Below are 21,261 nucleotides of genomic sequence, written 5' to 3'. Positions count from 1 at the left end.
TAAACGGGGTAAATTTTTGTAAATGTAAGTTATGGGCCAATAAACCTGACTTCTAGAGTACCTGCAGAGTGATCTTCAGGTGGCCTTTCAGCCCCTAGGCCCTTGAAGCAAGGCTGGCCAAGGCTTGGCCTTCTGGGTGGAGGCCTGTCTTCTCCTTCCTGTGAATTCCCATCTCCAAACACGTTCCCTGTCTGTAAGGTAGATGCACAGTAAATATGAGTAAATAAATGAATAAAAGAACAAATAAGTGAGTGAGTGCTGGAAACTAAACAGACCCTGACAATCCACAGGCCCCTACAGGTTTCTCCAGCCTCTTCTGCTGCCACTCTCAGCACAACTCAACTTTCTACCCTTAGAATTGCCTCAAGCCTCCCCCAGCCAATCCCTGACACACTGGGACATTTCACACCTTTGTACCTTAACACATGTGGGTCCCCATGCTTGGATCACCCTTCATGGGAACCTGCACCTTTAGAAAAACACACCCCTACCCCTAGTACTCTGGGAAATATCCTGTCTCAACCTGTTGGATGGTCAGGAGTTCAAGCATGTGTGTGCACAAAATAAATGCCAGTGTGAAAATGTGCACACAAGAGACACCCAACAGTTCCAAGAAGGCTAAACTGGGGCAGAAAATTCCAAGTGGGAGAGAAAATTCTCTGTCTTATGGAAGCCCATTTCCCTTTTCCCTGCTAACTAGGATAATGGTAATAGTTCATATTCGTTGAATGCTGTATGTCAGGCCCTACTGAAAAGCACTTTACCTGTAGGAACCCACGTGGTGTTCCTGATAACCCTTTGCACTATCATTATTCCCACTGTACGGATCAGGGAACTGAGACACAGGTGGATTTTGGATGGGTGGTTACACACCCAGAAAGTGAGGAAGCCTGGCTCCAGAGCTGTGTACTTAACTGCTGCCACACTACAGGAATGACAGCCCTGGGGGAAAGAACTAAGAGGGGCTGGGTGAGTGTCCTGGCTTCTGAGGGCACAGCTGTTCTCCAACCCTTGCAGGCTGAAACCAGAAGATGGCGGGCATTGCGGCTGGTAGAATACAGCTATGAGGATTGTGATCCCTGGGCTAGGCTCTGCAAGGAAACTGAGCAGTGCAGGGCCTTACAAGCCTCAGCCATCTGGGGGCCACCCTGGCTGGCACCAGCAGGAGGGTGGGCTGGCTTCTCAGAGATCTGGGAGACAGCCTCCTTCCGCCAGGGCTGCAATGACCAACTCCTCCTCCCCCTCCTTTCCCACCCTGCATGGCCTCCAGACCCCAGTCCTGACTATTGCTCAATCCCCAGAAGCCCAGTTCCTGTGGGCAGTGCCTGACATGACTGATCCTCTCTTCTGCAGTTCAAGGGAAAGACAAGATCTTGCACAAGACAGTCTGCATCTTCCCTTAGCTGGGACAGGGTGGTATGGAGCCCCTCCGGCTGCTCATCTTACTCTTTGTCACAGGTAGGACCCCCGCCATGCCCTGGGATGCCTTCTTTCCTCACTTTGAGCATGTGGTTGGGGAGCAGGTGGCGGGCCATGGGAGGAATTATGAAGGCGGTGGCAGTCCTCGGTATGCCTGAGTGTCCTGTTCTGCACTCCTCTCCTCCGCACTCTGCCCATATTCTTCACACCCTCCTTCCCTATCCCGTATCAAAACCCAGCCCCAGACTCTTCCTGCCTGTGGACATGTAAGGGGCTGGTGGGCTCTGGTTGCATTGGGAGGGAAGCAGTGCTGACAGTGGCAACCCAGGCACTAGCTGGCAGTTGGGGAAAGCTTTGGGGGGCACTGGCACTGGGAATGGCCTCTGAAATTATAAGCCACTAATTATGAGCCCCTACAGTTATAAAGGAGGAAAGAACCTTAGGACGTTCATCTGAATCTTTGGGGCACTCTCTCCTCTGCTCCGAAAGTCCTCTCAGCTCTTGATGGGAGGTAAGGGGCCCGGAGATTTCTGTCACTGAGTTGGGGGAAATTGACACACCAAATTTTTGTAAACGATTGTTTCTTCCCACTGAGGGAAGTGTACCTTTTGCTCCCCCAGAGCACTGGACAAACTTGGGCAAGAGGAGAGATGGTGTCAAATGGAGTCTTGTTCCTGCAGCTTGCTAGATGGGGAGGGCAGGGGAAGGTGGAGTCCTGGGGCGTGAATAGGAGGTGGTGAGGTGGGAAAGGGTCACTGCCCATCTGGTCTCTCTAGTTTCAGAAGACAGGCCACCAGCTCCCCAGTGCTATCTTTCAAGCCTCTGTCACAGTCATGGTTGAAGATGGCAGGCAAGGGAGGACCAAGAGAGAAGTCACAGCAGAGGGCTCTGGGGGCTTCTGCTACAGCCCACACCCCAGCAGTATAGCCTGGTGCTCTAAGCCCATCACCCCCACCCTAAGGAGGGTTTCCAAAATAGCAGTCTCATGTCTCCCCCAAAATATCTCTGAGACGGGTCCTTCCTGAAAGGGGAACAAAGCCACAGAAATAGGGAAGCTGGAAGCTAAAGGTCAGGAAAGTCAGTACCAACGTGGGCGGCTGCAGAGCAAGCAGGAGTGGCGAGGCAGGGAGTGCATGCCCAGCCAGCCCCAAGCTGAGAGGTCCTAGTCCTGTATGACAGCAAAGACGTGTGCAGAACAGAACTGGAGGGGGTCTTAAGACCAAGTGTCTTCAGAATAGGCCCAGCAGGGTCAGTTACTTCTCTAAAGAGGCTCAGCAAGCCCAATAATGAGAAGACCAAACCCAGATCCCAGGTTTCCTGGTTCTCAATTTCCCACAAACACATGCCTGGGCTGTGCCATCTGCTCCCAACTTGTATAAGAACCCAAGCTCCGTCTGGGCAGAATTTTTGTCTGTTTAGGTCACTGCACAGAGCAGGTGTTCAATGCGTATTTGGTAAATGAAGAAGTGAATGAATGTCTCCTCCCCAGAGCTGTCCGGAGCCCACAACACCACAGTGTTCCAGGGTGTGGCGGGCCAGTCCCTGCAGGTGTCCTGCCCCTATGACTCCATGAAGCAATGGGGAAGGCGCAAGGCCTGGTGCCGCCAGCTGGGTGAGAAGGGCCCATGCCATCGTGTGGTCAGCACGCATAACTTGTGGCTGCTGTCCTTCCTGAGGAGGCGAAATGGGAGCACAGTCATCACAGACGATACCCTGGGTGGCATTCTCACCATTACACTGCGGAATCTACAGCCCCACGATGCAGGCCTCTACCAGTGCCAGATCCTCCATGGCAGCGAGGCTGACACCCTCAGGAGGGTGCTGGTGGAGGTGCTGGAAGGTGAGTGGGTGGTGGCTGCCTCTCTGGCCTGCCCCTGTTCCAGGCTTCATGTTTTGGGTGTCTGTGTGCAGAATCACCCTCTGGACTCTCAAGGATCCTGGGAAAACCCATTGTGTGGGTCTCATCTCCCCATTCAGGGCTACCAAGGATAGTTGTGCAGGTTGCTCACTGCACAAGGGGGTCGAAATCCACCCCAGAATCCTTTCGCCAGGCTGTGCTTTCTGGCACAGAGCTGCATCAACCTGCCAAAAAGGGTACCTTTCTCTACTTTGCATTAAGGCACTCTGTGAGCCAGCCTGGCCTTGGCCCTGCTTCCCCAAACAGCTTTCTCCATCTCCATCCAGTTAGCATGTGAACATGAGAGGAGGTCCTTAAGGAGGAGGAGGAGGTTAATTGATTCCCTCACCAACCAGCCAGTGGCCCTATTAACAAAAGTTAAGCAGCAACCTGGTGCAGAAAATCACCCCTAGAAAGGAACACTTGCTTGGGCCAGGCAATGTGCTTCACTTCTCTGAACCTCCGTTCTCTCACCTTTGAATGGAGAGGGTTGTGTCTGTCCTGCTGCCCCACAGGGTTCCCGTGAGTTCTGGGGGGCTGGGGCAGGATGTGTCATTTGCTCTGAGCCTCCTGCTACTGAACTGTCTTGGGACCGTCGTTCCAGGTGTGGGTAGGTGAGCCAGGGTGTCTCCTTCCCACACCCCCGAGCTTTGTGCAGGGACCACCATCCCGGAAGATCTGCTTGAGTGTCCAGAACACAACTGTGACCCATAGAACAGATCTGGGGCTGCAGAGGCCTTTTCTGAATCTCCTCTTTTCCAACCCCTTCCCCAGTACGGCTCTTTACCATGGAAGTGAGGTCAGGAGTAGTATTCGCCTAATGTGGGGAGGTCAGGGGAGACTGCCGGCCCTAGATGCAAACCCCACCTCCACCACTTTTCTAAGGGTGGTGGGTCGTGGTGAACTCCCTTAGTCAGCTCTCAAGAGGGAGACAGAAAAATAACAATAACTCATAGCTCGTGCAGACGGTTTGACAGTTTACATAGGATATTCAAGTACATTCAGGATTGCATCTGCCCTTCTCAGCCCTTGTGTGGAAGGATGGGGGTGTTGCAGTTAATGGGCTCCGATGAGGTGCTAGACACTGCACAGAGGTGCCATCACGGAATCCTGGCAATCCTGCTATTAAGGAAGTGTTCCTAACTGCCCACTTTGTAAGTGGGAAAATTGAGGCTTATGAAGCTTAATGACTTGATCCACATAGCACCAGACCCCAGGTGACCTCACCCCACCCATAAGGGTTCTCCCACCAAAGTTCTCCCCCTGCCTCAAGGAGGAAGGGCTGGAGGCTCATGGCTCTGCCTCACACAGACCCCCTGGATCACGATCACCAGGACACTGGAGATCTCTGGGTCCCCGGGGAGTCTGAGAGCTTCGAGGATGTCCATGTGGAGCACAGCATCTCCAGGTAAAGTGATGGGTCTTTCCTAAAACCCGTGGGGAGACTTTCACCCTGCAGAGCCTGACAGGGGGTGAGGGCTGGGCGTCCTGAACTACAAATCACAAGGCAACTGGAGCCTGAAGGGCCCTGGATGTGTCTTACCTAAATACCCCTCCAGCCAGCTGCTACGTGTTAGTTAGTGTAACTGTGTCAGTTGTTCGTTCATTGGAAGGCTTCCATAATGGTTTGTAAAGAGTGGCTGCTCTAAGACTCCTAAATGGCAGCTCCCACCCCTCCCTGGCAGCTCCCAGACATCCCCAAAATTCAGCAACAATGAAAGTTTTCGTACTTTAGTACAAAGCGAGGACCCCCAGATCTCTACTTCTTTGGTAGAACCAGAATCAGTTCTGACTGGTCCATACCTGCGTACTGATAGTTAAACATTGCTTTTATAGCCACCTAAGCACACGTGTATGTACACACACACACACACGCACACACACACACACCATGGTATTACTGCTATGTACAGAAGAAAACCACTCACTGAGGGAAGGTGATGTGTTTAAGTGCACTCAGCAAGTTAGTGGCAGAGCATGCCTAGAACCCAAGCCTCTTGACTACGAGCTCCCAAAGCCCCCCAAAAGGCCTTTCCCAGGGATGGTTCTGGGTAGGGAAGTGTGCTGAGCTCCTAGAAGCTCCTGGTTTCTCCCCATTCCCTGAGAGAAGATTCCAGTCTGTAGGCCATCTCAAGGCTCCCACCTGCCCTCCTTGTCTCTCCAAGGAGCCTCTTGGAAGAAGAAATCCCCTTCCCACCCACTTCCATCCTTCTCCTCCTGGCCTGCATCTTTCTCATCAAGATTCTAGCAGCCAGCGCCCTCTGGGTTGCAGCCTGGCACGGGCAGAAGCTAGGGACACATCCACTCAGTGAGCCGGACTGTGGCTATGACCCGGGGCACCAGCTCCAAACTCTGCCAGGTGAGCTTGGAGAGCACAGCCATTGAGGGTGGACTGGGCAGGGATGGGAGGTGGCATTGAGAGGGGCTGCATGAGTCCTTGGACTATTGCAGGGCTGAGAGACACGTGAAGGAAGAGGATGGGAGGAAAAGTCCAGGAGAAGTCCCACCAGGGACCAGCCCAGCCTGAACACTTGCCACTCGGCCACCAGGACTCCTGGTTCTTCTGCTCTGGCAAGAGGCTACTCTGCCTGAATCCTGCTTCTCCTGGACCCCGGAAGCAAGGACAGGTTGAGGGAGAGGGGAGGTGGTAAGATCACCTGACAACTTCTGGGCATTGGACATTAACACTCATAAATAAATCCAAGACTGTCATATTTAACTGCATAGTTTTGGGCTTCATGAAAGTCTCATTTTCTTCTACAGGGGTAGGAAAATAAATTTGGATGAGAAAAAGATAAGAGACCTCGCTCCTTGAGGCCCAGGACCATAGGATACCACATCCCCCCATTCCCACAGTTTCCAGTCGGCCAGTTTTTTCCTTCTCTCCTGCCTCCCTAGATCTGATTGCCAAGTCCTGCCTCCTCCTCTGGGATTTCTCTAGCATCCAGTCTTCTTCTGCTCTCCTCCCCAGCATTCACCCTCTCTATCCGCTTCCCTTGGCTTATGGGGCCTCCCTGCCCCAAAGCCCCCTCCAGCTGACTCAGTTCCCCCACCAAGGTCAAATCCTGGCCCACTCACCCATTCATCTCCTTAGAACTCTGTTTTCATCATGCCACTTCCCTTTTGGAGAAATGACAAGGGCTTGTTAAATATAGCATATCACATTTGATAAAGCACAGCATATCAAACTAGGAGCTGACGGTTCAAGCCCCGCATCATATAGAAGGAAAACTGAGGCTCAACAAGGGAAAGGAACGCACCCAAAATCCCCAGTAGAGCCTGGAAATCCAAATTTCACTTGGTATTCAAGGTGCTCTTTCCTCTAACTCACTCCTACTTATTTATTCAACAAGTATTAGTTTGAGCAACTAGTCTATGGCGGGTACTACTCTGAGCACTGGAAACATAACCGTGAACAAAACAGGTGAGAGTTCTTCCCCCACAGAGCTCACTTTTAGTGGAAGGAGAGGAGACAGACCATGTACACAGTAAGTAAATCTGATAGCCTGTCAGAGGGCAAAAGTGCTGAGGAAAAAATTAGCATGAAGCAGGGTTAGGAGTATGGGTGTGCAGGAGGGACAGGGGTGACGCCATCTTAAATGCGGCAGCCGGAAGGTACCATTTGAGGAACACCGGAAGGAGGCAAGGAAGTGAATCATGAGGACATCACGAGGAGGAGTATTCAGGGCCAAGGGAACAGCCAGGGCAGCCCACGCAACCTCATGTCCCTCTTCAGCACACACACCAGCCAGGCCAAGAGTCAGGGGGAAACTGGGAGGAGACTCCCCTGAGGGTGAGCTGCAGGGGAAAGAGGAAGCGAGTTGGCCATATTCTCAGGCTCTCTGGGATGAGCCCCAGAGAAGCGGATACCCAAGAGCCCCGGTGGCCACAGCTCAGATGGCTGCCCCATGCCACCTAATCTGGACTTGGGCACCTGAGGTTTTTTTTTTTTTTTAGACAGAGTCTCATTCTATCACCAGGCTGGAGTGGAATGGCGCGATCTCAGCTCACTGCAACCTCCGCTTCCTGAGTTCAAGCAATTTTTCTGCCTCAGTCTCCCAAGTAGCTGGGACTGCAGGCATGCACCACCATGCCAAGCTAATTGTGTGTGTGTGTATATATATATATATATATATATATATATATATATATATATATGTATATATATATATATATATATATATATATACTTTTTTTTAATAAAGGAAAGAGATTTAATTGACTCACAGTTTTTCATTGCTTGAGAGGCCTCAGGAAACTTACAATCATGGTGGAAGGTGAGGGTCAAGCAGGTACCTTCTTCACAAAGCAGCAGGAAAGAGAGAGAGAGCACGGAGAAACCATCGCTTATAAAACCATCAGATCCCATGAGAACTACAAACCTGCACATTCTGCACATGTACGCCAGAACTTAAAGTATAATAATAATTTTTTTGTATTTTTAGTAGAGATGGAGTTTCACCATGTTGGCCAAGATGGTCTCGATCTCTTGACCTCGTGATCCACCTGCCTCGGCCTCCCAAAGGGCTGGGATGACAGGCGTGAGCCACTGCACCTGGCCCTGAGGTTTTTAATCACAAGGATGGAGCCCCTGGCACAGTCCTCATGTACCAGCCTCCCTTCAACACATCACTCCCCTGGTCCCAGCTGTGCTCCAACGCTGCCTTGTCCACTCCCCATATAAGCTGCTCCACTGGCTCCTGCCCTAGAGCCCTGGGATTCTGGTCCAATCTGTATTCTCGTGGCCTCCCTGGCTCAGGGGCACATTCAACTTTCTCATTGTGTCCTGGGGCAGTGCTCCGCTTTCTATAGATCTAGGGCACGGTACAGACACCAAGAATGAGCCGAGCCCAAATTGCGCCTTCTCCACCTACCTTCTGCCCCAGTTGTGGGCACCAATGCTGATGAAATGGCCTGGGGGGCTCCCCGGGGCCTGCCTGGTGCTGGAGCGCAGTGGCTGCTGTCAGCCCCAGCCTAGAATCAGGATTTTCTTCTCATGGGAGCTTGGCCTTTCTCTTTCCTTCTCTGCTGTGTCAGAGACATGCACCTCTGGATTAGAATCACCACGGGCACCTCTGCCTCAGATTCTCTGGGAGCACCCTGGACTGAAGGGGAGTGAGGCCATTTGGCCTCAAATTTCAACCCTGCTTTCTACTAAGACATCTTAGGCAAGTTCCTCAATCCCTCTAGACCTCGGTGTCCTCACTAGTAGAAATAAATTAACAAAACAACCACTTCCCCTACTTTGCACGGTTTTTGTGAGGTTGAAAGAAATAACATTTGTGGCCGGATGTGGTGACTCATGCCTGTAATACCAGCACTTTGGGAGGCTGAGGGGGGCAGATTATTTGAGGCCAGGAGTTCAAGATCAGCCTGGTGAACATGACAAAACCCTATCTCTACCCCCACCCCAAAAAATAATTTAAAAAAAGCCAGGCAAGGTGGTGCATGCCTGTAGTCCCAGCTACTTGGGGGGCTGAGGCAGAGAATCGCCTGAACCTACGAGGTGGAGGTTGCAGTGAGCTAAGATTGTGCCACTGCACTCCAGCCTGAGTGACAGAGTGAGACTCTCTCTCAAAAGAAAAAAAAAAAAAAAAAGAAAGAAAGGACATTTGTGAAGGTCCTTGGCCAGGCACACAGTAGGTCCTCAATAAACACTAGTTTCCTTTATCTAATGCCCAACAACACAATGCCTCCATGAAGGCCAGCATCTTGCCTGGTCACCTCTGTCCCATCACCCAGCAATGGACCATATTCAACACCTAGTTCAGTGTTGAATACAGTCTCCATCTTCACACAACATGCCCAGGTGGTTTGTTAGTGTGGAAATAACTTTCTTGTGAAAATTCAAAGATATGCACTGGTAAGATGTAAACACATCACCAACTAGAGTGACCCTGTCCTGGTTTGTTCAGGACTTTTTCGGTTTTTGCAGAGAAAGTCCCGTGTCCCAAGAAACGTCCTCAGTCCCAAGCAAAAGAGAAAGTTGGTCACCCAATCTTCACTTCTACTTCACAGGGAAGTTGGTCACTTCCACGAGGCTTAACACATTAACTGGCTTTCTCAGGCTTCTGCTCCCAGTTTTCCATTCCTCACTCTCTTGTTCCCAAAAGAAGGAAGGAAAGAGAGGAAAAAATAAGAAGAGAAGGGAGGAAATGGGAGTGAGGGGGAATGATCTTTCCAGGCTCTTTTCTAGGTCTTGCCCTCTAGATGAGGGCGATGCACCCCTCCTGCCCATCCCCAGCTGCTGCAGTCTCTTTGACCACTGGTGCTTTCCCTGTGTCTGAGGTCAGATAGTTTATTAGGTTTATTACTCACATTTTTGTTCCAGTTCCCTGAGCCCAATTCTAGAGGGCAACAAGAATGAGAGCCAGGTGCCTCCTGTGCAGGCTATGAGTTTGCATCACAGGAGAGAAACCCCCAAATTATGAGACTTGGAGTTTATCTGGAGAATCTGGTCTATCTTCCTCTCTGGAAAAGAGAGAGAGAAGGTTGGGGGAGGGGGCGGGGACAGAGAGAGAGAGAGAGAGAGAGAGAGAGAGAGAGAGAAACCTTTACTCTGGAATGTAAACAAATCTCCGGTGAAGAGGAAGAATGCTAGCAAATCTCTGGATGTCGCACTCAAGGCGTGTTTGCTATTCAATCACCCTTCAGCAAAGCTTGGCCAGCGCCCTTTGCACAGGACTAGAACATGCGGCAATGTGAAAATATTAATGAAGAATTGTCTTCCAACAGAGAAGACAGAGCATTCATGAAACAAAAATGGTATGCCAGAATTGAAAAACACCCCAAGAATAAGAAATATCTTGTCTTACAAATTAAAAATATTAAAAAATAACATTTAAAAGACAATCATAGAAGAGATGGAAGAAAAATGAGAAAATTTTGAAGGCAGAACAAAACAGACAAAAAGATGGAAAATGAGGGAAAAGATAAAAATTAGGTGAACACATATGAAAATGAGACATGACATTTAATAACTGACTAGTTAAAGAACTGCAGAAAAATGGAGGGGAAGAAGAAAATGGACATGTTAAGTATCAAAGAAAGAATTTGTTTCCAAGAACTGAAGAAAGGGTTTAGAGTGTCCAGGACAATAAATGAAGAAAGACCCAGTCTGGGGCACAGGATCAAGGTGAAAATTCCTGTTTGAGGTTGTGCTGCATGCCAGGACAACCTCTTGAAAGCCTGGGTGGTGGGGGGACACTCCTGAAGAACTGAGAGTGAGAATGGCCTTGGGTGAGGTGCAGGGTACTCTACCTTCCTCCACAGCTGTGCACCCTCAGATTCTGTAGTAGGAAGACCCTGAAGATCACCTTTCCTCTCACCCTCCAGTTGTCACAATTCTCCTCCCCTCTCACTCCTTAGCTGGGCCCCAGCCCCCACAGGCTTCTGGCTTTCTTTGGGTCTTCTCACCCGGTTTTGCCCACCCCTACCCTCGGGGTAGTTCCTGAGCACTGAGCCAACCAGGGCTTGGAAGAGCTCCCTTTCCCCACCCCTGGAGGTGCCCACCAGTCTCTGCCTCCCACCCCATGGTCACTGAGAACCCCACGTGACTGTCTGAGGCAGATGTTTCCTGCCCTCGGGGGAATGCTGTCTCAGTGCCCAGGCAAGCCCAGGAGCTGACATTTCTCTGCCCAGCCATGGGCTCCAACCTGCTCTTGCTGCTGCTCCTGGGACTAGAAGGTAAGGTTCAGAAGGAGCTGCAGCTCCGGGCCCCATATGCTCAGCCCCATGCCCAGGAGTAGCATGTTATTATGAATGCCACACCCATGCCAGCAGCTGGGCTGGGAGGTGCTCCCAGCTACTGTCCAACATTCCCACCCCATTTCCTTCCCCAGGTCAGGGCATAGTTGGAAGTCTCCCCGAGGTGCTGCAGGCACCTGTGGGAAGCTCCATTCTTGTGCAGTGCCACTATAAGCTCCAGGACGTCAAGGCTCAGAAGCTGTGGTGTCGGTTCTCGCTGGAGGGGTGCCAGCCCCTGGTGTCCTCAGCTGTGGATCGCAGAGCTCCAGCGAGCAGGCGTACGTTTCTCACGGACCTGGGTGGAGGCCTGCTGCAGGTGGAAATGGTTACCTTGCAGGAGGAGGATGCTGGCGAGTATGGCTGCATGGTGGAGGGGGCCAAGGGGCCCCAGATTTTGCACAGAGTCTCACTGAACATACTGCCCCCAGGTGAGTTACCCTAGGCCAGCTACCACCCCTTGGACCTACCCTCCCCACCCCCATCTACTGCCAGGGCTCTTGGGTTCTTGAGGAGTGGGGAGGAGGCATTCCGAGGAGATATCCTCTTGACAGCTCTGCAGGGAGCGGAAACTTAACTGGGTGGGAAGTCTGAGATAAATCAGCTGAAAACCATCCCCTTCCCCCTTCCACACTAGTGTGCTGCCACACAGGAAGGCATGGCCTTCCCACCCCGGGGACTTGGCCTCTTCTTCCAGCACGTTCAACACGCTTGATGCTTATTTTTTACTTAGAAATGTTTTAAACAATGTTGAATCTGAGTGTATAAACCAGAAGTGATTTTTGTAGCTTCCAGTGTTTTATTCCTGTAAAATCAGGCTTGATGCCTTAAAAATTATGGAATTCATGCCTTACTTAATTTTATAAGTCTTCACAGGGCATCTAGTATGTCTCACCTACAGGTATATACATTCAGTGCCCGAACTACTTCAACTCCTTTCATTTTAAAAATGGGAAAAGTGTCATTAATATTTTAAGCCAATATTCTTGACCCTATTTTCAGTATTAAAAACACTATTTTTGCAGGTTTCATTTCCACAGCCCGTAACTTTTCTAGTATGTGAGCATTTATTAAAATAAAATTTTAAAATATTAAAAAGTTTTTTGTTTTTTTTGTTTTTTTTTTAGAAAGATAGGATGTTCTGGCCGGGCGCGGTGGCTCAAGCCTGTAATCCCAGCACTTTGGGAGGCCGAGGCGGGTGGATCACAAGGTCAAGAGATCGAGACCATCCTGGTCAACATGGTGAAACCCCGTCTCTACTAAAAATACAAAAAAGTAGCTGGGCATGGTGGCGCGTGCCTGTAATCCCAGCTACTCAGGAGGCTGAGGCAGGAGAATTGCCTGAACCCAGGAGGCGGAGGTTGCAGTGAGCCGAGATCGCGTCATTGTACTCCAGCCTGGGTAACAAGAGCGAAACTCCGTCTCAAAAAAAAAAAAAAAAAAAAAAAAAAAAAGAAAGATAAGATGTTCTAAAAATAAAGGTTCTAGAGGGAAGATGGCCAGCTACCTGAAGCACAGATGGCCACTCTTTTTCTTTTATGGATACTGGCCATTTTTTTCACTTTTAGGTCTTCCTTTTCTCAAGAGTTTATGCCCAATCCCCAAATAATAAAATTAAGTAGAGCATTTTCCCTTCCCCCCCCCTTTTTTTTTTTTTTTTTTTGTTTGTTTGTTTGAGACAGAGTCTTGCTCTGTTGCCCAGGTTGGAGTGCAGTGGCACTATCTCAGCTCGCTGCAACCTTGGCCTCCTGGGTTCAAGCGATTCTTGTGTCTCAGCCTCCTGAGTAGCTAGGTCTACAGGTGCCTGCCACCACACCTGGATAATTTTTGTATTTTTAGTAGAGATAGGGTTTCATCATGTTGGCCAGGCTGGTCTTGAACTCCTGACCTCAGATGATCCGCACACCTCGACCTCCCAACGTGCTGGGATTATAGGCATGAGCCACCATGCCTGACCCCTTCCCTTGTTTTTTCCCTCTCAGTAAGAGGGTAGACTAAGTTGTCCTTAGAATTCTTCTCATCTCAAGCCTGTGGTTATTGTTTTATATTCTATATTGTTAATCTTTGTCATTCTTGCCCTTCTCATTCCTTGACACTCTGAGTTACTAAATTCAGGTTCTAACTCCCTAAAAAGCAAATTGTGACAAGATAAGACTCCCTGTGAGGAGGATCAGGGAGACAGGGACCTGGAGCCCCAACTTGCTGCCATGGGGCAGGTGCTGTGGAAGATGATGTTCAGGCAGGCAGGTGGAGCATGGCATCCAGAGATGCTATGGCTTGCAGCTCGGGTGAGCATTTAGCTTCAGAGAAGGTGGTCACAGGTGGCCCAATAGGCACCAGGAGGGCAGGACATGTGCCATGGCAGCCCCGGTTCCTGGTGTGGCATAGGATGGGGAATAGGAAGGATGACTCTCTCAAGAACAAGGCAAGGCACCATTCCAGTAGGTCTGAAAGGACTGCCCTGGTTCCTAAGACAAGTCTCCAGGCCCAGAGAAACCAACTCCAAGTCCTGCAGCCAGAGGTCAAGCACATCACAGGGGTGACAGAAGCCTTGTCCTCAAACCAAGTCTCAGGATCCCAGCAAGGCTCTCGGGGAGGGTCAGTTGGTTAATGTTGCATCACATGAGGGCCCACCCAGATTTTCTTCAGTCTGGAGGGCAGAACTTGGGGTGGGGTTGCAGGGTTGCAGGGTTGCAGGGTTGCAGGTATGTGAGGAGGCCCCATTAGAGACCCATGAGAGCCAGGAGCTAGGTCACCATTGAGGATGAGAGTTGGAGAAACTTATTCTGGGGTGGGAAGGAGCAGACTGTACAAATCCCCCGGCAGGTGTTTTTACATAGACTGAACAGCTTGATAAGGCCAGAGGGGTGCGGGGTGGAGCAGGTAAAAGGGAAGAAATGCAGCAGGAAGATGGGGGGAGCTGGTGGTAGAGGGAAAAGTGGATATAGTCAAAACCAGGTAAAGACATAAAGAGTCAGTGCCATTTCCTGACCTGTGGAGTGACAGGCCCCTAAGGAACATCTTAGCCCTCCCTTTCTGAGTTCCTTCCTGGGGACCTCTCCTGCCTTGGCTCCACTCCTCCAGTCCCTCAGACCTCAACAGGATATTGAAGCCTGCCCACAATGGGCATGCACTCATTAAATGTTTCCTTCTGACTGTGTTCCTGGCCTGACAGAGGAGGAAGAAGAGACCCATAAGCTTGGCAGCCTGCCTGAGAACGCATTCTCAAACCCTGCAGGCAGTGCCAACCCTTTGGAACCCCGCCAGGATGAGAAGAGGTACTGAAAAGATTGGATTTGGGAGGCCAGGAGAAGGGTGGTGGAGGAGATAATAACTTGTTTAGAGCTCCAAACTAGATCAAAGGGGAAAGCTTATGATTCTTCCCACATCTCGGGAGCTTCTGGACAGACCACACACACACACACACACACACACACACACCCCTTCTCTGTCCTGGTTCAGCCATGGTCCCTTCATGCTGGTGAATCATCGGCCAGGATATCTTAATGCATCCCTCTTCTTCCCTGCCTCAGTCAGCCATCCTCATTCCATTCCATCTACCTCTCCCCACCAAGAATGTGACCCTCCTGTCACTGCTCCAGGGCTCCTGGCCAGAAGCTCCCCACAGGCTTCAGGTCTAAGCCTGCCTATCTCTCTCTGTTCCTCAGCATCCCTTTGATCTGGGGTGCTGTGCTCCTGTTAGGCCTGCTGGTGGCAGCGGTGGTGCTGTTTGCTGTGATGGCCAAGAGGAAAAAAGGTAGGTGGCTGTCTCTCTTCCTAGCCCAGTCTGGCCCTACCATTTTTTTATTAACCAGTTGTGTAGATGAGGCCAGAAGTCTAGGTCCAATCCCCCTACAAACGGATTTGTCTGGGCTTAAGTCTCAAGACCCCCATACCCGAGAATTCCCAGGGCTGAGGGATGGAGGGGAGGGAAGGCGATTCAGTGGGAGCAGGCCTATGGAAAGACAGGAATTGGAAGGGGTAGGGCAATGCAGTGGGAGGAAGGGCATTGGAGAAGGTAGAGAAAGGGTTTTAGGAGGTAGGCTGAGTGCTGAGGTGGGTGGAAGGGAGCTCTGGAAGCAGTAAATAGGTGGGGAGATTTATAGCAGGCTGGGGAGATGGAAGGGGTGAAGGTTTGGTGGTGGGAGCAGGGAAGGTGAGTCTGCAGTAGTGAGGAGATTTCAGAGGCTTCTGAAGGAAGGGAATGAGGGAAGGGCTCTGAGCCAGCCCCAGAAGCAGACTATGCTGCTGTTGTCTGTCCTGCCAGGGAACAGGCTTGGTGTCTGTGGCCGATTCCTGAGCAGCAGAGTTTCAGGCATGGTAAGAGGCCTCTGCAGGCCCACAGCCAAATTCCCCAGACATTCCATTCATCATACTCACTGAGAGGTCCTAGGATGACGGGGTGGAGAAAGGACTGGGACCTAGGTGAGGTTCAGACCCTCTTCCTAAATGCTATAAACTTGACACTAATGGTCTCCCTTGGCATCCCACCTTCCCAGATTTGGGGAAAAACTTGGGGCTTGAAAATCTTCAAAATGAAGCCTTCTTGCCCACTGACATACTCAGGACTCAAGAGATAGATCTAGTGTGGTCCTGGGCTTCCCACCAAAGGGAGTTCTGGGGCAGAGGGAGGCATTCTTGATTTGCCTGCTCTTGTTACAGAATCCCTCCTCAGTGGTCCACCACGTCAGTGACTCTGGACTGGCTACTGAATTGCCTTTGGATGTACCATATGTTAGGCTTGACTCACCACCTTCATTTGATGATACCACCTATGCCAGCCTACATCTCGATCCCCCATCAGGCAAAGCTTCACCCCTAGCCCCATCCCCATTGCCCCCACTACCTCCTAAGGTCCTGGTCTGCTCCACGCCTGTGACATATGCCACCGTAATCTTCCCGGGAGGGGACAAAGGTGGAGGGGCCTCCTGTGGGCCAGCCCAGAATCCACCTAACAATCAGACTCCATCCAGCTAAGCTGCTCATCACAATGTAAACGCATGAGGACCATCCCTGGGGGTTCTGTGCATCCAGCCAGCCAGCTCATGCCCTAAGATCCGTAGGTTATCTGAGCAGGGACTTTAAGATCGAATCCAATGTCCCAACTTTACTGGCAGGGAAAGTGATGCTCAGATGCGACTGAGATGTCTTGGGGAAGAACTCTCTGCCACCCACTCTCCCACTGGTTCTTCTGCCATTACATGCTGGGCTAAATAAACCCTAATAATGATGTGCAAACTCTTAATGGCTTAATGGGAAAGGAAACTGTCTAAGTTTGACTGATTGCTTGGCCTGTGAACTGAAAAGACTCTGGTCTAAATTTTGTGCTGTATGATCTCCTGTCTCTCAGTGGGGAAATGGTTTTCTTCCCTGGTCAGAACACTATAATGAATTTGACTCAAGGGAGACTGAAAAGTCTTCTTCAAAAGTATTTTTTGCTTTTCTCATGATACCTCCAAGTATAGATTCATTTGCTTGAGTCAAAGAAGGTCTTCTCCTTTCTGCTCTGCACCTTGTGAATAAGTGACATGATGTGACAACATGTTACGGTGTGGAGGTGGTGTTAGGTTAATGATGGTTAAAAGAGACCCAGAACAAATGGTGTGTGAGAAATGGGACTGAAAAGAAATAGGAATAAGGACAGAAATGAAAATAGACACCAAGTCTGTTCCCTGGCAGGACAAAGGATTTTCAAGCACCAGAAGACCTTTACAGGCATCAGTCTTACCGGAGCTGGCTGTCTGTTAACTAGGTGGCCATCTGGTAGACTGTTTCCTTTAGTCTAAACTCTGGAGCCTGAGAAGGGCCCAGTGGAGAAATGAACTGAAGGGAGGGAAAAAGGAATGAATGGTAAGGGTATGGCCATGGTCAAGTATAAATGAAAGCCAGTCCAGGCTGGGGGTCAAAGAACCTTTAAGGACTTGCCAGAATTTCTTCTGCTGAAACTGTTCTATTTGAAAATACAGTAATCCCTCCATACTTATGGGTTCTGCACTCACAGATTTACGCAAATGTGGATCAAAAATATTAGAAAAAAGGTGGATCAAAAATATTAGAAAAAAATTAGATATTTCTTTAAATATTAAATATTTCTTTAAATATTAGAAAAAATGGTTATATCTGCATTTAACATGTACAGACTTTTTTCCTTGTCCTTATTCCCTACACAATACAGTATAACAACTGTTTACATAACATTTATAATGTATGAGGTATTTTAATGTAGAGATGATTTAAAGTGTATGAGATGTGTGGTTATATGCAAATACTACACCATTTTGTATAAAGGACTTGAGCATTCATGGATTTTGGTATCCACAGGGGTTTTAGAACTAATCCCCCACAGATACTGAGGGATATATGTATTTGCCCACCTTGTACTAAAACGCTCAGTAACCCAGTCTTGTTACAATCACAAACAGCTAGGCATAAAGAGGTTTTTCACCATCTGGAGGGGTCCTAAGCTTGACCTAGGCACCTCAGGGAAAGAACAAGTGGTATTCGCTGGGCTCCAATTTGTCCACCAATCAGCTAATGATGAGGGACTGCCAGATAGGGGAAGTGGCAGAAAAAAGGGCAGAATAGAGAATAAAAAGAACCCTCTGGAAAAACTCACCATGGTCTGAATATATTTAAAACTTTTTAGAATATGACAGAAGTAAAAAGTACACTTTTACTTTCAAGTACAAAGGAAAAGACTAAGAAAAATAACATAATCAATTGAGTGGTGGGGAAGAGGAAATATAAAATTTCCATCATTGATCATGGTAGGAAGTCTATGAATACCAACCAAAGTCATGGTTGTGAAAGTAACTTCTAAGATGAAAATACTGAAAAATTCTTATTATAAAGTTTAGAATGGCAGACGAAAAAACTGCCATTCTAAACTTTATGGTAAGAAACATATTCAATATAAAGTAAGGCAAATGGAGGCAACATGGTGAGATGACCTCCTCATATCAGAACCTTTAGAATTCAGTTAAAGAAGTGCTCAGAGGAAAATTCACACTCTTTAACAATTAAGCATCTTACTCAAATAATTAATTTTAAAAGAGAAAAATGATATAACTAATACATAAAAGAATGATTTCTTTAAAATAAAATGAAATTAAAGAGACACTGTTAGGCAATTTAAAAAGAGTGAAATAAGAAATGACAAAGGAGAAACAAAGACACTTAAAAAAATGAGAGTATTTTGTACTGAAGCTGGGAGTATTGATGAAATGGGAATGATGACAAAGGGAAGTGAAACAACTTTTTTGGTTGAAATGTTCTCTATCATGATTGTGCTAGTGATTACAGAGATATATATATTTGTCAAAACCTATCATTTAAATGGGTGCATTTTCCTATATGGAAATACTATTTTGATAAAGTTGACCTAAAAGATAGTTGAAAGACTGTTGAAGAATAGTTAAAACAATTTTAGAGAGAAAAAAGCCCTTTAAATAATGACACCAAACTCAGAAGCCATAAAAGAACTCATACATTAAAACTGATACATGGTAGAGTAAGAACCTTTGAAAATTCTCTCCTCCAAAAAGCAACAAGAAGGCTGGGCATGGTGGCTCACACCTGTAATCTCAGCACTTTGGGAGGCTGGGGCAGATGGATCACCTGAGGTCAGGAGTTTGAGACCAGCCTGGCAAATATGGTGAAACCTCATCTCTACTAAAAACACAAAAATTAGCCAGGTGTGGTGGTGCATGCCTGTAGTCCCAGCTATCGAGGAGGCTGAGGCAGAAGAATTGCTTGAACGAGGCAGTGGAGGCTGCAGTGGGCCAAGATCGTGCCACTGCACTCCAGCCTGGGTGACAGAGCAAGACGCTGTCTCAGAAAAAAATCTGGAAATTAACCAAAGGCTTTTATCAGTACAGAGAATATTTACTGAAGAAAACTGTCTTTCTCCCTGTCTATCTCATTTAAAAGAGAACTTCATAGAGTACTAATTATAAATCTAAAGTTAACATTATCTATTTAACACAACAGAAGGGTAGTTGATGAAGAGAGGAAAAAAGACATAAGACAAATAGAAGACAAGTAAAATGGCAGGCATAAATCTAACTTTATAGTAATTACATTAAATGTAAATAAATCAAACATTCCAATTAAAAGGCAGAAATTAGCAGAATGGATTAAAAACACATGATCCAACTAAATGTTGCCTATAGGAGAAAAAATTTAGATTGAAAAAAATTTAGATAGAAAAAAATTTAGATTGAAAGTGAAAGAATGTAAAAACATACACCATGAAAACTCGCTAAAGAGAGCTGAAATGACTATACAAATATCAGACAAAATAGAGTTAAGACTAAAATTGTTACTAGAGACAAAAGGACATCTTATAATGATAAGAAGGTTAATCCATCAAGAAAATACAACAATTATAAATATATATGCACCTAACTACAGGGTTTCAAAATATGCAAGGCAAAAATGGACAGAATTAAAGAAAGAAATAGAAAATTAAACAGTAATAGTTGGCGACTTTAATATCTGACTTTCAATAATGGACAGAACAAGTAGACAGAAAATCAGTGAGGAAAGAGTAGACATGAACAACTCTGTAAATCAACTAGACCTAACAGACATTTATGAAACACTCCACCTAACAGCAGTAGAATACCCATTCCTCTCTTGTGTACACGCAGCCTTCTCTAATATCCTAGAGTATCCTAGAGAATGCTGCATGTACATATGAGAGGAATGTGCATTCTACATATATTATGGTCTAATATATAGACTATATGTTAGACCATAAACAAGTATCCATAAATGTAAAAGGACTGCTATTATACAAAGTATGTTCTCTTACCATAATGGAATAAAGTTAGAAATTAATAATGGAGGTATATTTTGAAAATTTATAAATATGTAGAAATTAAACAACATAACATCTAAATGACAGCTGTGTTAAAGAAGAAATCACAAGGGAAATTAGAAACATTGTGAGATAAATAAAAATATAAATACAACATACCAAAACTTACGGGATGCAGAAAAATCAGTGCTTAGAATGAAACTTACAGCTTTAATAACCGACATTAAAGAGATGATCTCAAATCAGCAACCCAATCTTTTACCTGAAACAACTGGACAGAAGAGCAAGTTAAACTCAAAGCAAAGAGATGGAAGAAAATAACAAAAATTAGAACAGAAATGAATGAAATGAAATAGAGAACAGAAAAATAATAGAGAAATACCAACAAAACCAAGAGTTGGTTCTTTGAAAATATCAACAAAATTGATAAACCTTTAGCTAGACTAGCAAGAAAAAAAAAAGACTCAAATGACTAAAATAAAGAACGAAACTGGAGGGAGAACTACTGACATTAAGAAATAAAAATGGGTTATAGAGGAATACTATGAGCAGTTATATATCAACAAATTAAGATAACCTAGGTGAAATGAACAAATTCCTAGAAACACATGAATTACTGAAACTGACTCAAGTAGACATAAACATCTGAATAGATCTATAACAAGTAGAGAGGTTAAATTAGTAATCAAAAAACTTCTCACAACGAGAAGCCCAGGCTCAGATGGCTTCACTGGTGAATGCTAACAAATATTTAAAGAATTTAAAAACCTACCCTTTACAAACTCTTGCAGAAAATAATTGAGAAGGGAATTCTTCCGAACTCATTCTTAGAGGCCACTATTACCTTAATCCAAAAACTGGAAAAAGAAATCACAAGAAAACAAAACAAAACAAAACACTACAAAGCAACATCCTTTATCAATGGAGATCTAAAAATCTTCAACAAAATACTAGCAAATAGAATACAGTGACAAATAGAAAGTATTATATACCATGAAAAAGTGGAATTTATCCCAGGAATGCAAAATTGATTTCACACATAAAAATCAGTCAATATGATGTTATATCATATTAATAGAACAAAGGACAAAAACCACATGGTCACCTCAACAGATGCATAAAAAGCATTTGGCAAAATCTGACACCATATCATGTCAAAAATACTTAACAAACTAGGAATAGAGGGGAATTTCCTCAAGATGATAAAGGGCATCTATCAAAAGCATACAACACACTTAAAGGTGAAAGACTGAAAGTTTCCCCCGCAAGATTGGGAACAAGACTGGAATATTCACTCTTAGCCATGTTTATTCAACACTGTACTAAAGGTTCTAAGAAAGAGAAATTAGGCAAAGAAAAGAAATAAAAGGATTCCAGATTA

The 21,261-nt window shown here is 46.8% G+C and overlaps 2 protein-coding genes across 3 annotated transcripts; both read left to right on the top strand.

The window, feature by feature from the left end:
* Positions 1–1,329: 1,329 nt before the first annotated feature.
* Positions 1,330–6,040, top strand: TREM2 (triggering receptor expressed on myeloid cells 2). Its single transcript, XM_003922983.4, has 5 exons — positions 1,330–1,458; positions 2,909–3,259; positions 4,628–4,724; positions 5,482–5,675; positions 5,768–6,040. Exons 1-5 carry the CDS (start codon positions 1,419–1,421, stop codon positions 5,782–5,784), a joined length of 699 nt encoding a protein of 232 aa, XP_003923032.3. The 5' UTR covers positions 1,330–1,418; the 3' UTR covers positions 5,785–6,040.
* Positions 6,041–10,898: 4,858 nt separating this feature from the next.
* TREML1 (triggering receptor expressed on myeloid cells like 1) lies at positions 10,899–16,379 on the top strand. Of its 2 annotated transcripts, XM_003922981.4 has the most exons (6): positions 10,900–11,002; positions 11,158–11,490; positions 14,235–14,337; positions 14,728–14,816; positions 15,327–15,379; positions 15,722–16,379. In XM_003922981.4, exons 1-6 carry the CDS (start codon positions 10,960–10,962, stop codon positions 16,034–16,036), a joined length of 936 nt encoding a protein of 311 aa, XP_003923030.1. In that variant the 5' UTR covers positions 10,900–10,959; the 3' UTR covers positions 16,037–16,379. The 2 variants fall into 2 exon arrangements, with proteins under 2 accessions (XP_003923031.1, XP_003923030.1); XM_003922982.3 differs by lacking the exon at positions 15,327–15,379 and having other exon boundaries at positions 10,899–11,002.
* Positions 16,380–21,261: the final 4,882 nt, after the last annotated feature.

Source organism: Saimiri boliviensis, chromosome 4 (genome assembly GCF_048565385.1).
Source record: "Saimiri boliviensis isolate mSaiBol1 chromosome 4, mSaiBol1.pri, whole genome shotgun sequence".
Taxonomy (NCBI): Eukaryota; Metazoa; Chordata; class Mammalia; order Primates; family Cebidae; genus Saimiri; species Saimiri boliviensis.
The sequence above is the reverse complement of the archived record's forward strand: the minus strand, read 5'-3'. Positions and strand labels throughout refer to the sequence as shown.

What these genes read in the sequence shown, in the direction of transcription:
- TREM2 (XM_003922983.4), top strand. Translation starts at nt 1,419, where the DNA reads ATGGAGCCCCTCCGGCTGCTCATCTTACTCTTTGTCACAG. An exon ending in CATCTTACTCTTTGTCACAG is followed by an intron (nt 1,459 to 2,908) that starts GTAGGACCCCCG and finishes TCTCCTCCCCAG; the next exon opens with AGCTGTCCGGAGCCCACAAC. An exon ending in GTGGAGCACAGCATCTCCAG is followed by an intron (nt 4,725 to 5,481) that starts GTAAAGTGATGG and finishes TGTCTCTCCAAG; the next exon opens with GAGCCTCTTGGAAGAAGAAA.
- TREML1 (XM_003922981.4), top strand. Translation starts at nt 10,960, where the DNA reads ATGGGCTCCAACCTGCTCTTGCTGCTGCTCCTGGGACTAGAAG. An exon ending in ACTGAACATACTGCCCCCAG is followed by an intron (nt 11,491 to 14,234) that starts GTGAGTTACCCT and finishes CTGGCCTGACAG; the next exon opens with AGGAGGAAGAAGAGACCCAT. An exon ending in GATGGCCAAGAGGAAAAAAG is followed by an intron (nt 14,817 to 15,326) that starts GTAGGTGGCTGT and finishes CTGTCCTGCCAG; the next exon opens with GGAACAGGCTTGGTGTCTGT.